General features: G+C 55.1%; 1 protein-coding gene across 1 annotated transcript in view; it reads right to left on the bottom strand.

Annotated features, from left to right (window-relative positions):
* Window positions 1–16,078, bottom strand: part of TMC2 (transmembrane channel like 2) — a 90,702-nt gene extending 74,624 nt beyond the window's left edge. Inside the window, 6 exon segments of the mRNA XM_058287449.1 lie at window positions 4,899–5,051; window positions 6,043–6,340; window positions 12,358–12,524; window positions 14,282–14,521; window positions 14,886–14,979; window positions 16,003–16,078. Coding sequence (XP_058143432.1) covers window positions 4,899–5,051; window positions 6,043–6,340; window positions 12,358–12,524; window positions 14,282–14,521; window positions 14,886–14,979; window positions 16,003–16,078 — 1,028 coding nt within the window.
* Window positions 16,079–17,136: the final 1,058 nt, after the last annotated feature.

The raw sequence follows: 17,136 nt of genomic DNA, 5'->3' as shown, positions 1-17,136 counted from the left end.
CTAACACAATCTACTATGCCCAGAGGAACATACCAGTTTACAAACAAAATCCAATGCCTATTTTTGGAATTAATAAATAATACCAAACTGCTGCATCATCCATGTTAGTGAGCACCTTGAAGTGGACTCACCAGCCCTCACGCCTTCTGATGATTACAGTTCTGGTCAACACCTTGACTCATCCTTATGAGAGACTCCAAATCACAACAGTCAGCTAAGCTGCTCCTGAATTTCTGAGACACAGAGTGTAATAAGTGTTATTATTGTTCTGAGCCACAAAGTTTGGGAGTAGTTTGTTGCACAGCATTAGAAAACTAATAGACTGTAGAACCTGAACCATTGATCTTTCTGATGCATACATATTTAGGATTGCTATGCCTTCTTGGTGGATTGATTTATCATTATGTTGTGCCTTTCTGTGTCTCTGGCAATTTTCTTTGCTATGAAGTCTACTTTATCTGATGTTAAAGCATCTGAAAGCCATTCCTATTTTCTTTTGATTAATGTTTGCATGTTTATATCTTTTTCCATCCCTTACTTGAAACTTATTTATGTCATTATATTTGTGAATTTCTAGTAGACAGTGGATAGTTGGGTCATTTTAAAATTTCATTTTGTCATCTCTGTCTTTTAATGTTGTGCCACTTCCTATGCCTTCCATAATATCTGATGGGAAGTCTTCTGTCATGCAAATTGTTTCCCCCTATTGGTAATGTATCATTTCTCTCTGGCTGTTTCAAGTTTTCAGAAGTTTGACTATGATGTGTCTCGGCATGGCTTTCTTTGTGTTTATGCCATTTGGGATTCATCCATCTTCTTATATCTGTAACTTTTGACAAATTTGAGTAATTATTTCTTCAACTACTTTAAAATCATTATTTCTTTTAAAAAAGATTTTTATTTCTCCCTCCCTCATTGTTTTGTGCTAGCTGTCTATGTTTGTTTGTTGTGTGCTCATCTTCTTTTTAGGAGGCACTGGGCACCAAACCCGGGACCTCACGTGTGGGAGAGAGGGGACCAATGGTTTGAGCCCCTCCGCTCCCATCATTATTTCTTTGAATACTTTTCCAGCCCCATTTTCTTTCTCCTCTCCTCTGGGACTCCAGTGTAACTAATGTTAGCTCTTTTGTTATAGTCCCACATGTCCCTGAGGCATGTGGGTGAACAGAGTTCACCTTTTTTCAGTCTATTTTCTCTGTTGTTCAGATAGGGTAATTTCTATTGTTTCATCTTCATGTTCACTGATTTCCTTCTCTATTCTGTCTATTGATTCCAATGAAATTTTATTTCAGATACTGTATTTTTAGGTCTAAAATTTCATTTGTTCTTTATATCTTCTGTTTTTTTGCTGCTACTTACTATTTTTTTCATTTGCTTCAAGCACAGTCATAATTGCTCACTGAAGCATTTTTATTATGGCTGCTTTAAAATCATTGCCAGATAATTCTGACATCCATGTCATCTCAGTGTTGGCATCTGTTGCTTTTTTTTCCCCCTCATTCAACTTGAGCTCATCCTGGTTGTTGGAATGATGAGTGATTTTCAACTGAAACCTGGATATTGTATATATTATGTCACAAAGCTCTGGATCTTTCCATAATCTTGTATTTCAGCAGACCTCCTCTAACACTGCTCGTGTGAGTATGTCGGGGGGTTGGGTGGGTTGGGCAGTTTGTCAAGGCTGACAAAAGTGGAAGTAGAGGCTCCCCACTTGGCCAGTGCTGGTGGATGAGGAGCTGCAGGTTTCTTTGTGGTGTTTGGCTGGAATTGAACAGGTATTGTCTAAAAGTTTTCTGTCTTGCTAGTCTGCCCCTTTCCTGGTCCTTTGGCTAGAGAGAGCTGGCTTTTCTTGGGGTTTTTTTGTTTGCATCCTTTGGTGCTTCTGGGTTGCTGGCTTCTCCAGGATCCAGTCCGGGATACATAAGGCAAAAGGAAAACCCAGGGAATTCACCAACTTGTGGTTTCTTTCACAAGGTCCTTAGCTGGTCTGCCTGCTTCTCTTCACCTTCCAGAGTCTTCTTGTGTTTGCTGTCGTATATAATGTCTCGGGGTTTCAGTTGTACTGAGGGAAGGAACAAGTAAGAGCGCATCCTGGAAGCTGAAATCGCCTGAGCTCTCTGAAGAAGCCAAGCAGTTTGGGAATCTTCTAAGACATCAGGCTTCTAACCAAGTAGAGGGCATACCTGATTGATCCTGTGATTAGAGCAAACATCCCTGACTCGCAGGCACTAGATGCTCATATGCCAGCATCACTTTCTACCTTGTATCATTATTATGTCCATGACCTTCTCTGACTCATCTTTGTACCCCAACCTCATCTCTCAGGCTCAGCATGATGTTTAGCACGAAGAGGTTCACGCTTTAACAATAACAATAACTATTATTGATTAACTGTACTTTATAGAAATATTTCCAATCCACAGGACGATCCCATGAGGCAGATTTTACAAGTGAAGAATGTGAGATGCAGAGCGGTTTAGAGAAGGAAACCAGCCCAGAGGGGCCGAGCAGCCAGCAAGACCACTGGGCAGCAGCCCCTGCACCGCTGTGCTCTCGGTGCCTTGCCGTCCTTCTTGGGTTGTCTACTGCAACTATGCACAAGTTGGCTGGGAGTCTGGGTCATTATATGTAGTTGGAGACGTTACTGCTAGAAGAGGAAATCATGCAGCAGGTAAAGAGGTGCATTCTAAAGTGTGTGATAATTCTCAAGAGGTGAGTACAAATTAAGCTTCAGAATTTCTGAGTTCCAATCCTGACGGGGCCACTTAGCAGCCGTGACCTTGGGCAAATTATCGGATGGCTCCAGTGCCTCCGTTCCCTCTCGTCAGTAAAATGGGGTCAGCAAGGACAGTATCTACATCACAGGGGGGTTGTGAGGGTCACATGCATTGTCAGGCGCAAAGCACGCAGCACTGTGGCTGGCAAGGGTGGGCTATAAATAAAATCGATAACATTTAAAGAGGAGTAAAACACAGTTCTGCAAACAAGAGCTTCCAGTTAAGTGAGGAGACAGTGCCTGGGGGTCAGAAGGGCAGTGAGGGTCTCAGTTGGGTGCAGAGGCGAAAGGGGCTCCCCTGCAGAGGGGACACTGGGCTGGCTCTTCAGGAGGGTGGCGGCATCGCCAGGTGGGCGCTGGCTTAGTGGAGGCCCAGAGCCTTCCACCTGGGGGCGGGCAGGAGAGGAGGAAAAGGCGGGAGGCGTGTCCAGAGGGAAGAGACCCGCTGCTCGCTGGAGACGTGGCCCCGCTGAGAGCACACGGACTTTCAAGCTTCTAGGGCCACAGCCACCCCCACCCTGCTGGGAGTGGGAAGTCCTGCCCTCGGGGGCGACCGGCCCTCGGGGATTTTCATGGTCCCCAGACCACCAGGCAGCTGGAGATCTCTTTCCATGAGCACCCAGCTTGCTCTTTTTCCACTGTTAATAAAAGATGTGTCCAGGTGATACCTGAGTGGGGAGAGCGTGTTGGAGGGGCAGATGGTGGCTCTACCCCTGCCGAGCAGAGAGCAGGGGTTCCAAGAGGAGGCAGGGGGGGCAGGCAGCCCACCGCCCCAGCTGCGCCGTCCAAACCGCGCCACTAGCGACAGGCGACTATTTAAGTTTAAATAAATTAAAATAAAACAAAACAGGAAAAAATCAGTTCCTCAGGTGCTCTAACCACATTCCGGGTTCTCGAGAGCCGTGTCAGGCCCGGGGCTGCCGCACTGGACCGTGCAGGTATAAAACCGCCCTCGGCACCGGGTGCTACTTCCAGAACCCTGGTCAGCCTCTGCCGGGAATCGTGGCGCTGGACTCTGACCTGCCTCTTGGGGTAAGCAGTGACACCAAAAGTGTCAGAAGATGGCTGAGAAATGGTTGAATAGCACATGGAAAAGGGCAAGGAGTTTGACTTGAGCAGCAAGGCGATTCGGGGAGGAGGCGTTGGATGGGCTTTCTGTAGAGGGGAGGGAGAGCAAGGGTCAGAAAAGCCAAGGCGGGACGTTTTTATTCAAAACCAGAAGTTAAGCCGTGTGCCTGCCCTTGACCTCAAAGTCCAGCGGGCACAAGAATCACAAATGCTTGGTGTGGCAGCTCTCAGGGGAAGCCAGCCGCACGGCAGAGTCGAAGACAGGAGCAGTGTGGGTACGGCCTGCGCCACTGGCAGGACGACTTTCCCAGAGCAGCCTGCAGGCGCGTCTGGAGTTAGGGTGGGATGCGAGCTAGCGCCCTGTGTTCCCGGTACAGAGGAACAGAGCCCTCCAGGGGAGCGAGCCACGCGGCTGGGGCTGGAAGAACACAGGGAATTCTGGACTAGCTGACTGGGCCATGGAGAGCCTCTGAGGAGGGGACCGAGATCTGAGGGTGGCACAGAAGCCCGCGGATGAGGTAGGCCCTGGGGTGGAGTGGGCAGCCAGGCAGGGGCGGGCCTGCAGTGGGCAGCCAGGCAGGGGCGGGCCTGCAGTGGGCAGCCAGGCAGGGGGCGTCGAGACAGGGGGCCGCCAGGCAAGGGGCTGCCAGGCAGGGGCAGCCAGGCAGGGGTGGGCCTGCAGGGGGCTGCGAGGCAGGGGCGGGCCTGCAGGGGGCAGCCAGGCAGGGGGTGTTGAGACAGGGGGTCGCCAGGCAAGGGGCTGCCAGGCAGGGGTCAGCCAGGCAGGGGCGGGCCTGCAGGGGGCAGCCAGGCAGGGGGTGTCGAGACAGGGGGTCGCCAGGCAAGGGGTTGCCAGGCAGGGGTCAGCCAGGCAGGGGCGGGCCTTTGCGGGGCTGCGAGGCAGGGGCGGGCCTGCAGGGGGCTGCGAGGCTCCTCCTCCGGAGCCCCTGCCCGGAGCTGGCCTCAGCTGGGGCTCGGGAGCACCCCGGCTCGTCGGGCCTGGCCTCTAACAGGCTCCCCTCTGCGCGAGGCCTTGCTGGCCCGGGCGGCTCACCTGAGCGCCGCCAGCTTCTTGGCCATGGGCCAGGGCTGGGTCCGGAGGGTGGCGATGAGCGACTTCTTTTCTTCCAGCCGCTCCAGGACGCAGGCCAGTTCCTCCTCTGGCAGAGACTCACCACCAGAGGCGCCGGAGGCCAAGGAGGAAGATCTGGAGACGCGGGAGTGGGGGGGGGGGGGTGCAGAGGAGCGAGTGAGGAGGCGTGTCCTCAGGTGCCCTGGGGCGGGCACAAGCCGGCAGGTGAGGCCTCTGCGCACCGCCTGCCCTGCCCAAGCCCAGAGCCCGCGGCCGTGGAGGGGCCTGCGGTGTCAGCGTCCTGCCCGCCCCACAGCCGGCGCAGCGCTGTCCAGAAGCAGTGTGGCCCCTTGTGATTTTAGATTTTCCAGGAGCCACGTTAAAATAGTAAAAAGAAACACATTAATTTTAATAATATTTATCCAATCCAATATATAAAAATATAATTTCAACATGTAATGGATATAAAGTTGAGATATTTCACATTCTTTCTTTTGTACTGCGTGTTCACCATCCAGTATTCATTTTGTGCTTGCAGCGCATCTCATGCAGATGCTGTTTTCATCGGATGTACTTGGTCAGTAATCGGATTTCGTCAAATTTAAAGTTAAAAAGAAAAAACAGCCACATATCTAAATTGTTCCAAACATAGCTGGAAGTTTTCCAGTAACCACATCAAGAACCCAAGCATCATTTTCCGTTGTAAAAGGGAGGGAGGGAAATGTCGCATTGAAACTGGAAGCACAAATTGGGCCTAGAACCCTGCCTGGCCGATCCGGAGCCGGCCCTGGCACGAGCCCGCGGCGCCGCTGCTGCTGGGCCGAGGGGCCGCAGAACCCGGGAACCCCCAAGCCCGGGTGCTGCTGAGCGGCCGGAGGCCTGCGCCGGCGCCGCGTCCCCACGAGGGAACGCCCAGACGGCGGGGGCGCGACCCCGGCCCCCGGCCCCGGGCGCCCCAGCTCCCGCCCCTCCGCCGCCCCCTCCGCCGCGGGCACCGGGCGCCTGGGCTGGGAGCTGCCCGCGGCCAGTGGCTCCCCCCGACCCGCGGGCCGACGGGGGCGGCCGCCTGCAGAGGGGACCGGCCCCCGCGGGGAGGACGGCGGGGCGGCGGCGGAGACCCGCTCACCTGCGCTGCTTCGGCCGCGCCCGCGGCTCCGCCTTCCTCGGAGCCCCCCTCTCCTTCGGGGGTGCGCTCTGCTCGCGCAGCGAAGCCCTCCTGCTCCCCGCGCCGCGCCCCTCCGCGGGGCTCCGCCCGCGGCCCCCCGACTCCTCGCGGCGTCTCGCGCGCGCCGCCGGCTGCCTCCGCGGGGACCCCGGGCTCCGGCTGCCCCGCGCCTGCCCCTTCGGCCGCGGGCCGCGCCTGCCCGCCGGGCCCTCGGCTCGCGGGGGCCGCTTCCCGGGGGGTCTCCTGGCCGCCCCGTCACCTGCGGGGGCAGGAAAGGGACAGTTCTGGCCCCACCGCCTCGGCCCCCGGGAGGTGCTCCCTGCGAGAAATCGAGGGTCCTCCGGGAGGCCGGGCCTGGGGGTGGACGCGGCTTCCCCCCCCTCCCCCCCGCGCGCGCCCGCACCTCCCCTCCCGGGCTCGCAGCCCCCCGGGGCCGAGCCGCCTCCCCCCGCCCCCGCCGCAGAGGCCGGCTCGTAAGGCCCCATTCTCCAGGGGCTGCCCCGCCGTGCCCCGCCGTGCCCCAGCGGGCAGGAGGGAGGCACGGGGGCGAGCGGCCACACTGGCCGGGGGTTAGAGGGCGGCCTGGTCCCTGGCTGAGCAAACCTGTCGTGCAGCGGGAGCGTTCGCCAACAGCGAGCCGGGCGGGGGCTTGCGCACAGCTGCTGCCCGCGTTCCCTGACCCAGTGCGGGGAACCCTGGAAGTCCTCGTGCCCCCCTGACTCCTGCGGGTGCGTGTCCTCAGCTCGACGCAGCACAGGCCAGCTTCTGGGAAGGGCCTCATTCCACTGGCACAGTGGCCAGAAATAAGACCTTCATTTTATTTTATTTGGACCTAGACTGGTCTGCTTGGAAACCCTAGTTTTAACACTTATAATCTCTGGGCACAAATTACTTATCTTTGCCCCTCAGTTTCATCATCTGTAAAATGGGTCTAAATAGTCCCTCTTTTTCTAGAGATGCAGCTCGAGGGAGCGACACCCTGTCCCCTCCTGGGCCTGCAGCCCGCCTTGCCACGCCTGTGCCTCTTGGTCAGGGTGGGCACCGCCTGAGTCTGACCTGCAAGGACACTTGTCATGGTCCACAGACGCCGCCCTTTCAGGCTCTTCTGCCGTGAGCATTATTTCCTCAACCGCCATGTTGGAGCGAGGCTCCAGGCAGAGTGAGCGGAGCTCTGCCACCCGGCACTGCCCGCAGAACCTCCTGTTCTCCGATCCCTGAGTCCAGTCCACGCCTTCCCGGCCTCCCGGGGCTGCACCTGCAGAGGCCTTTCCTCTGCCTCCCGACCCTGGAGTTTTCACATTCTGAAACAGCAACCAGACCTGGCTGCTGACAGCGGGGCTGGATTTGGGCAGCCCGAGCCCGGACTTGGAGTCTGGTTCTGCTGACCGAGGTAGCCTGGGCAGGGGCTTCTCTCTCTGAGCCAGCTTCCTGGGGTGCATCAGGATGTCCACTGGCCCCCCGTCGCCAGGCCTCTGCAGCCTCCCCCAGCTGCCCTGCAAGGCTCACAGCACAGCTGCTCTCCCTGGGGCCCTGCCTGTGCTGATAGGAGCGATGCTGTCGGGAAATGCCTGGGAGTGCGAGTCCCTCCTCCTCCGACTCAGTCCCCAGCCAGTCAGTAACTGAGAGAGGAACACCAAGCCCAGCCCCCTTGCCTCGAGGCCAGGCACGTCTGCGGTCTCCTGTTGAGAGCTGCAGTGGGACCAGGCTGAGGCTAGACCCCAGCTGCACCCGAGCTTGCTTGGCGCCTCCCTGGCCCTGCCTCCTTCACTGCCTTTCTCCCCAGAGCCTGCCCTCGATCCGCCACATGCACAAGGATTCTCCTCACAGGGAACCTGCTCTACCTACAGGCTCCTACCTCAAAGCGCCGTGGGGAGATTCAGCTGAGATAATGAGTGTGCAAGTGCAATGCTGGCTGGAGCGTGCTGGACTCAGTGGACGGAACCTGAGTTCAGGTTTAAAGAGAAACCACCCAAGGTTCTCTTCTCGGGTCTCAAACCAAGTGGACTAGTGCTTGCCTGCTGGCAAGAACTCAAAAGAGATGCATTTTTTTTATTCACTAACACATTCAAGCACACCAAAACCTTTACTGAGCATCTGTGTATGCCAGACACTGTCGAGGTAGAGGGATATAGCAGTAAATAACCTGACGAGACTGTTCCCTCCCCAGAGTCCTGAGTTGGTTGAGGAGGTAAACAGTGACCAGTTCTATGATCTGAGAAGCACGGAGGTGAGCCTCATCCAGGTGTGGGTGGCTGAGGAAGGCTTCCTGGAGAAGCACCATCTAAGCTGAGACTGAACAAGCAGAGGAAGGTGGGGCAGTGATTCGGTAGAGAGTGGGTCTGGGGAGGGCTCCAGGACGTGCGTTTTAAAACGGGAACTACCCCAGGCCAGGGACTGGGTGTTTCCTAGAATGAGGGACTTTTGGTGCTAAAATTGGGAAAGTCCCAGGTAAACTGGGACAAGGTGGCCACCCTGGCTGTAGGTAGGGAGAGCCCTTGACAGTTTTTTAGCAAAGAAATGACATGATCAGTTTTGTGCTTCTGGAAAGGTCACTGGGCTGCCCTGGCGATAGCTAGGTGGGATCTCTCTGGAGACAGGGAGACCAAAAAGGAGGCCTGAGCAAGAGTGGAGGGAGATGCGGTAGGTCCACACTTGAGAAAAAACTTCAGGCAGCACTATTATCAGGACTGGGTGAAAGGCTGGATGGGGGAGAGCAATGAGTGTCAAAGACGGCTTCCAGAGTGGGCACCTGGACAGCCAGGAGATGATGCTTGCAAACCAAGATGACAGCTCATGGGGGAGAAGCAGTTTCAGGAGGGGAAAGGAATAAATTCAGTTTGGTTCATGATGAGCATGAGGTCCCTGAGACACATTTAGATGGACAGTTGGATATACTCTGGAGCTCAGGAGAAAAGCTGGGCTGGAGAGAGAAATCTCAGAATCCTTAGCATCTAGGTTGTAATGGAAGCCACGGGAGAAGGTGGTTGCTGACTGGGCATGCCCTACTTCTCATGGTCTCTGAGAAGAACAGGGATTTGGAAGTGAATGGTCCCTGCCCTTCAAAGATCCTGGGCTAGTTAAGAAGGCAGACTCGTGGAGTTCACCGAAACACACTTACCCAATTTCATGCCTTCTGAAACCCTCCAAAATCCAATTCGACTACAGATTTTCTTTCTCCTCCATAGATGAGGAGAACAGTAGTGGAGAAAAGAATACCATTTGGAAGCTGGAAAGCAGGTGGATGAGTAGAAACTGATTTAGCCCTTAGAGAGCAAGATCTTAAGCCAACAGTAGAAAAAGCTGAGAATCAACCAAATATACCCTGCTGAGTGCTCCAAAGATCCAGGGATTAGCAGCAACAGGTCCCTTTGGAGGTGGTTTTGGGCAAAGATTGTGAACCTGAAGAACACTGTCTGGGAGCTGACCTAGACACTCGCCCTCCTGTAGAGTAACTGCCCTTACCTCCTCCCAGCAAACTGTGAAGGATTATTCTCTGGAGAGGGAAAAACTGTTTCCATACTGGGGAATGCCAGGCACTGCTGGGGGTGGGAGAACAGAACCAAACACGGGAATGAAATTAACCTGTGTGTTGTAGGCCCAACCCGAAACCCCACCAGGCTCCCAGGACATGGCAGCTCGGCCTTCACCCTCCAAGCAGGGCATTGGAAGGGTCTTTGCTGGGGAACCTGACCGGTCAAATGGGTCTGATATTATAGGTTTCCCAACAAAGAACCCACCCACCTCTCTATGTTGATGCTCTATGCGTGGTTGGAGCTTCTAGGGCACTTTTGTCTGCCACTCTCCATAATATCAGGAAACCATCAAGAATTATAAGGCATGCGAGACAACCTTTAATCTGAAAGAGGCAAAAATAATGTACTTAAAATGTAACTTGGTGGAGAGTGGCTGTAGCTCGGTGGTTGTGTGCCTGTCTCCGACATACGAGGTCCTGGATTCAATCCTTAGTACCGCCTTAGAAAAACCCAAAAAATGTAACTTGAAAGACTCAGGGACTAAGTGAAGACAGAAATATTAGAGAAAAAAGAAAAGATACTGAATAATGAAACAAGAACAGAATATTATAAAAAGAAGCCCTTCAATGAAGAGAAATGAGATATTGGGAAATTAAAACTGGTCATAGAAATTAAAAAGAAAAACACCTCATTTCGAGGATTGGAAGATAAAGATGAGGAAATGTCACAAAAATAAAACCAAAAAGGCAAAGAAGCATATTTTAAAAGGTTAAAAAATAAGAAAATATATCCTTTTATTTGGGTAGTAGGAGTTGAAGAAAGAAGAACTAAGGAAAATGAAGGAAATCATTCAAGAAAACTTCTCTCAAACTGAAGAAAATGACATACTGGGTTGAAAAGGCTGACCAAGTGTTTGGTACAATTGATACAAGTAGATTCATAGCATGACAGATAATTTTAAAATTTCAGAACACTATGAATAACAGAGGTTTCAGAAAGAAAAATTAAGTCACATACAAAGGATTAGAAGTCAGAATAGTGCTGGACTTCTTAAAGGAAGATAGACAATGGATCAAAGCCTTAAAAATTCTGAAGGAAAATCATTTCGAACTTAAATTTTATATCCAAACAAACTAGTGGGAGAGTAGGATAAAAATACTTTCATATATGTAAGGGCTACCTTGGCTTACCTCCCATACATCCCTTCTCAGGAAGCTACTGGAAGATGTGCTTCACCAAACCAAAGGATTAAACCAAAAAAATTGGGAAGATAAGGAAAAGAGTGGGTCTAACACAGAGATCCCAGGAAAATCCTAGGATGACCATCTCTGCACTGGGCAAAGAGGACAATGAGCCCAGCCTAAAGCAGAACATAAAGCTTACAAGAAACCACTCCGAGAAGGTAAAATGGACAGAAATGTCAACACAAATGAACATATTGAGAAGACGTTTAGATCTCTGGCAGGGAGTTTAGGTGTGAATTTTAAAATTATAAAAAAACTAACAAAACAATGAGACAATGATTATCTCCTGAGGTGGGAGGTTTGGAGGTAGAAAGAGTAATCATAATTTACTAAATGACTGTTCTGAACAGCTTATGTGGTCCTAAGAACTTGGCCGCTGACTGCTGACTGCTGGCCTAGCCAAGGAAGATGTAACTAAACGGCGAGGAGCGTGAGAATGGAACATGCTGGAGAGAAAAATTACTCTCTTCCACAGGACAAATCAGCAGATAATGTTTAAAACAGAAACAGTTGAGAAATGTTTGATGTTTGAAAAGATGGAGATAAATATCAAGAGACAGAGTTGAAAGTGGTTGTCTCTGAAGCCTGGAAAATGGTGTAGCGAGGTTGGGGGCAGAAACTGCTGCATGTCTTAGAAACCCGTAGAACTCACTGACTCTTCTAACCACGCACAAGAATGAACCTGGCTCTCCCTGTACGGGCCCATCTACGTTGAGAAGACCTTGTGCTGTGTCTCTGTCTTCTGGGCATCACTCAATTTTCCCGGGAGTCTTCTGCCCAGGCAAGTACTGTGGTTGTTCATCGCAGGATTTTCCTGAAAGACCCACCAGCTCTTCAACGGAAAGCATCAGCGGGTTGTGCCCTGAGATTCTTTCAATCTCTTGCCTCAGAATCTTGGCTTTGCTGTTTCCAGCCATCCTGAACTGTTTCATTGTGATTCTTGCCCAGTCTTAATCAAGCCCCCACTTTGAAAGACCCACCTTAAGTCAAATTTATAATTCTCAATAGATTCTAACCTTGCCTTCCTGCCTCTGAGACATTGTCAAAGCATCACCTGTGGTAAGCAGTAAACTCAGCTTTGTCTTATCAAGAGGTTGTATCGAAGATTTTTAGGGAGTCAAACATTTTTTTATAATAACTTAGATAAAAGGTATTTTGTTCTTTCAAAAAGGAATAAATGTGGGGTAAGGAACAAAAGACCATGGGAATACAGAAGAGTGATGGAATTTGCCTAGGATGGTTGGAAATGCTTCAAAAGAGCTGATACGGAGGAGCAGGAGTTTGTCAAGAGAAGGGGGTGCACAGAGAGGAGAGCGTCTGTGGGAGCAAGGGGGTGGGACTCTGGGCAACCATGACAGGAGCGCGAGGCCCCGGTGGAGAAGCCGCGAGCCCCGGTGGAGCCGGGGCTGGGTCCGGGAGCGGGGCCCAGGGAGGGGGCGGGTTGAAGCTGGGACGTGCTTTGTAGGGTGAGGTCTGCATCAGGGGATCACACTGGCAGGATGAAGCGCGGTGGGGGCCGGGGCCGCTGCCCCATGGCTGGGTCCTGGGAGTGCGCGAGCTTCGCTTGCTGCGAAGGCAGAAAGAGGCCTCCAGCTCGCGGCTGACTCCTCCACCAACCTCTGCGTGCTCTGGGGACTCGGTCCCCTTGGCTGTCAAGCGCGCCGCCTGGAACAGCTTTGCCGTTCTCAAACGGTTACTGCGATTACTGCGGGGACTGATGCGATAACTGCAAACACGTCAAGCGGTATCAGGTGCTAGTTACACATTCAGAGTTTGTTACCTGTACGTGTGGCAGGGCAGGCTTGCTTCGCCCGCGCCTGCCCAGCCCGTCCTCCTCACCCCCTTCGGGCAGGTGGTCCTTGGCAAGTCCGCGTAAAGGAGGACTGTGTCGGGGCAATGCCAAGTTAGCAAGCCTGTAGGGGCGGCTTGTCCTGTGGACACACCTCTGCGAGGGGGAGCTCCAGAGACAACGCCCCGCAGCCGCGACCCCTCGGAGGTCCTCACAAAATACTGAGGGGCATGAGCAAGGAAAAGGATCTCCAGGACCCCCATCGAAGAAGAAAGTCAATTCCTGTTTGCCTCATCACCGGAACCCTGTCCATGTCCTCCACCAGCTGAGAAAAGAGGTTTTCTTTGCGTGAAGAACTGCCCCAAGCATTCCCCCAGGCACTGCAGATAAGACCTGGGGGTTCACATGTTTCTTTCCAAGGTGAAATTCCTGTTGTCGTTTCACTTCCCAACTAAATGATACATGTGCAATGTGGACAAAAGCCAGAACTCGCCCGCATCCTACCCAGACCTCCTCCCCAGAGCGCAAGCTGCCAGTGTTCGGTGGACTCCACGCCATGCATAATTTAGAGCTCGAACCCAGCAGCCGTGCAGGAAGGCCTCCAGGTCCTTGGAGGGAGGGGGCGGCAGAGGCTGAGGCGGGGCTTGGGGCTTGGAAGAGACCCTCCCACCCTTGTGAGGGGAGGGGTCTTGTCAGGAGCCACCTCCTCTGCCTCTTGCGCCAAGCAGGTCCCCTCTTGTTGCCCACGGCACCCCATTCGTGGAGACTAAGCCCTGGTGAGGTGGGGGACGAGGAGAGAGACCCCCAAACAGAGGCCCAAGGAGCCAGGGCTCAGGCAGGAGGCAGCTGGCAGGGGTCCCTGGCTCCCACTGCTCCTCCCGTCCCCTCGGCTGGCCAGCTCCTGCGGGAGCCCCGTGGCCCCTGTGCCACCTCCCACAGAAAAGAGGAAGTGGGTCAGGATTTTCATTTCAGGAATCCAAACCATCAAGGAACACAGTGAAGGTACATGCTGGAAATCCACCAAATTAACTGAACTCCAATTACCTAAAGACAAGATATCCTGGTCCTTCGGCTTATATTCTACTGGGGTGGGGGGCGGGGGATGTCTACAGAGGCAAAGTTCCTTTCTCAGAAAAATTACTTTGCCATGCCATTGGTTGAAAAGAGGGATCAGAACTCTTCCTCCCCCTGTATCATTTGGAAAATGCGGTTAACTCTAAGATCCTGAGCTGGAAGGCAAGCGGGCCGGGCCCAGGCTCTCCCAGCCTGCTCCTTGTTCGGTGAATCTCGGAGTTCAGGTGAGGCATGCAGGCCCCCAGAGCTCATTCGCTGCAGGCGCTCGGGGCGTAAACCAATTTCCTCTGGAGGGGCCCAGGCGCGGGCTTCCGGCCGCTGGTCTGCTGGACGTTTGCTGCCTCTTAGGGCTGGACTCAAGTGTGCTGACACCAGGCCTCAGGGTGGCCCGCTGCCCCCTCCCCAGTAACCCTGCCTGCTGCCTCTGGGGGGCTCAAGTGAGAGGAAAAGAGGGAGTGAAGGAAAGAGGGAGAGAGGGAGGGAGGGAGAGAGAGAGGGAAGGGAGGAAGAAGAGGAAAGAGAAACATGGCCCGACGCCAGGCTGAGGCCCCAGACCCGCAGACCCCCAGGCACGCGCCGCCCCCGCTCCCCACGCCCAGGGCGCGGCTTCCACCTCTCACTGCACCCGGCGCTGGAGGACTGTAGGACTGGGGAGCCGGGGAGCCGGGTGCAGGGCCCTCACTGGAGGAGCCTCGGCCTGGCCCTGGCTCCGGATGTCCTTCTCAGCTCCAGGGTCGCCTGATGCAAAGGTCATCAGGCCAGAGAGCCACAGCTCCTCCCCGGAGGGCGGGCGGACAGACGGACACGGGACCTGCGCGGGGGCTGCAAAGGCAGCAGGACCCGGCGGGGACCCCAACGCCCTGCAGAGGCGACCACCCGCTCCGCGCCCGGGGGCCATGCACAGGCAAGAGAGCAGACCCCTCGGCCTGCCCTCCCGCCACCAAGGAGCCCCCGCGTGGACGCCCCCCCTCCAGAGCCCCGGCGTGGACTCCCCCCTCCAGAGGCCCCGCGTGGACTGCCCCCCCTCGAGGAGCCCCGGCGTGGACTCACCCCCTCCATAGCCCCCGCGTGGACTCCCTACCCCCTCCAGGGACCTGGCATGGACTCCCCCCCTCAGAGCCCCCGCGTGGATTCACCCCCCCTCGAGGAACCCCCGCGTGGACTCCCCCCTCCCCCAGGATTCCCCGCGTGGACTCCCCCCCTCCAGAGCCCCCGTGGACTCACCAAGCTCGCGAGGGGCGCGACGGCTGCTCATGGCCCGCGGGTGCTCGGCTCAGCCCGGCGCTGTGCACCCTCACCAGGCCGGGGCCCCAGGGCCCTTGGAGAGGGAAGGCGGTGGGTGAAGTCTGGGAGACAGGAGGCAGGGGGGCCGCCCCGGCCCCTCAATCCCGCCGCACACTCGGCCGCTCAGGTTTCGCGGAGCCGCGGGCCTCACGTTTCAGGCATCATTTAAACATGAGGGCCCGGAGGGGCCCCCGCCACCACCGCCCCAGGGCCCCGGGGCCCTGCGCCAGGAGCGCGTGGGGGCGAGGAAGCGGCTAGCCGAGCCCCGGCCGGGAGGCCCTCCAGGGGGGCGCGCGTTCTCCCGGGGGCTTCTGCTGAAACTGGACCCCAGGAGTAGCAGGGGGCGTCTGAGCAGCCTAGGCCCTGCGCGAGGGCGCTGAGGTCGGCGCCCCCCAGCCCCCGCCTCAACGAGGGCTCATCTGGCGGCTCTGAGGGTCAGAAGGCCCCCCTGGCAGGCTGGTGGCTCCGGTGGGTCCTCGGATCCTCCATGGTGGGTCTAAGAGCAGCGACGGGGAAACACACATTTCATTTTCCCTGACCTGTCACTGGCAATCAGCATTTCCTTCAGTCATGAATGCAGACAACGGGTGAGATTTTGTTTCCAATGGAAGTCACAGATATTTTCACACAGGGCTGTTGGCGAAACCTGAAAAGACACCTGTGCTTACCGCTCCTTGGAACATGGCGGTAGCCAGGAGGCCTGGTGTTCGATTATTCGGAAGCACGTGTGTCCTCACGACAGGCCTGTAGAAAGGTTTTGATAACTTTGCAAAATAAGGGGGTGGGAGGAGCTGCTGGGGCAGTGGACTCTAAAACACACGTGCAGGCCAGCTCAGGCTTTACAAATTTCCCCTTTGCCGCCTCCCCTTCCTCTCCCAGCCCCTGCGGGCTGACTGCGTGGCACACCAAAGGCTGCAGCAAATGAGGCACGCCCCCTGCCGCGGCTGCCCCCAGCCCTGTCCCCGATGAGCGGGGCGCCCCGTGGAACCCTTGGCCTGCTCTTCCTCCTCTCCTGCCTGGCGAAGGCTGTCAGTCCCTCCTGTCCCGCCTGCCTTACCTGGCGGTGGGTGCGCCACCAGCTCTTCCTTCCAGGTAACGACGAGCACGCGTTGTGGGCCCCGGGGATGCTTCATGAGCGAAACGAGGAGGCGGCCAGGTTCAGGCCTTGGTGTCCGAAGGGACGGGCTAGGGATTTAGACATTTCTTTTCTCTCATGGCAAAACCTGTTTTCCACAGTCACTGCTGTGGAATTAAAAATCCAAGTGTGGACAGGAGGGGGCAAGATGGCTTCTGAGTAAGTACACCGTTGTCACCTCTCTTACAAAGGACTGGCTGTGTGGGGACGGAGTCCTACTGCAGCAGGCTGTTTTGGGAACCTGCAGGGCGGGAGGTGTCTGGACATGCATCTGGCAAGACTGCAGCAGAATCGGTGCTTGCTCAAGGTAGAACTGCGGGTTTCGAACACTGAACTCGGACGCCGTGGGAAGGTAAATCCCTCCCCCCTAGGGCTAAGAGCTGCGGCATTCACTGAGAACTGCCGGTGGTGGGGCAGTGTTTCCAAGCCCCGTGTTTCCCAAACGCGTGAACCCCAACCCTGTGTCCCCTGAACCCCTGCGGCCCACGTTTCACAGACCTACATACCCTGAGTCCACATTCTCCCGGGCCTTTGTTTCCTGAGCCCAGCACTCCTGGAAATCGGGCACCGCCCTACCCCTCCAGTCTCAGACTAACTCCAGGAGTGGGAGAGCTTAGGTGGGAGGTGCAGAGGGCCCAAGGAGGGCAGGTTCAATTTTCTGGCCCCTCCCCTTTTATTGCGTTTGGAGGAACATATCAGCTGACTTGAGGAGAGCCAAGGAAGAGAGGAGAGGCGAATCTGGTGAGAGAGCCCAATGTACCTAAACGCCCTGGGATAGGAAACTTGGTCTGGGAGAAGGTGGAGTCAGAAAATTAACTACCCCCTTGCAGCACACCTAAGGGAGAGGGACAGTAGGACGTGCTTTACAGGCTTCCAAGAGCACATTTAGGGTTCCAGACAAAGGGTGGGTGCTCTCTCAAGAAATTAAGAGTCATTACTTTCTCAGGTGAGTTGGTTCACCAGGAACCCATTTGAATTTCCTACGGGGGCCCTCACACAGCCTTCCTGCTGCCTTGGAAGAGAGGGAAGTGAGGAAGGGAGAAAGGGGGAAGGTCA

This window comes from Dasypus novemcinctus, chromosome 24, assembly GCF_030445035.2.
Source record: "Dasypus novemcinctus isolate mDasNov1 chromosome 24, mDasNov1.1.hap2, whole genome shotgun sequence".
NCBI classification, from domain to species: domain Eukaryota; kingdom Metazoa; phylum Chordata; class Mammalia; order Cingulata; family Dasypodidae; genus Dasypus; species Dasypus novemcinctus.
Note: the sequence above shows the minus strand (reverse complement) of the source record. Positions and strands in the feature narration are given on the sequence as shown.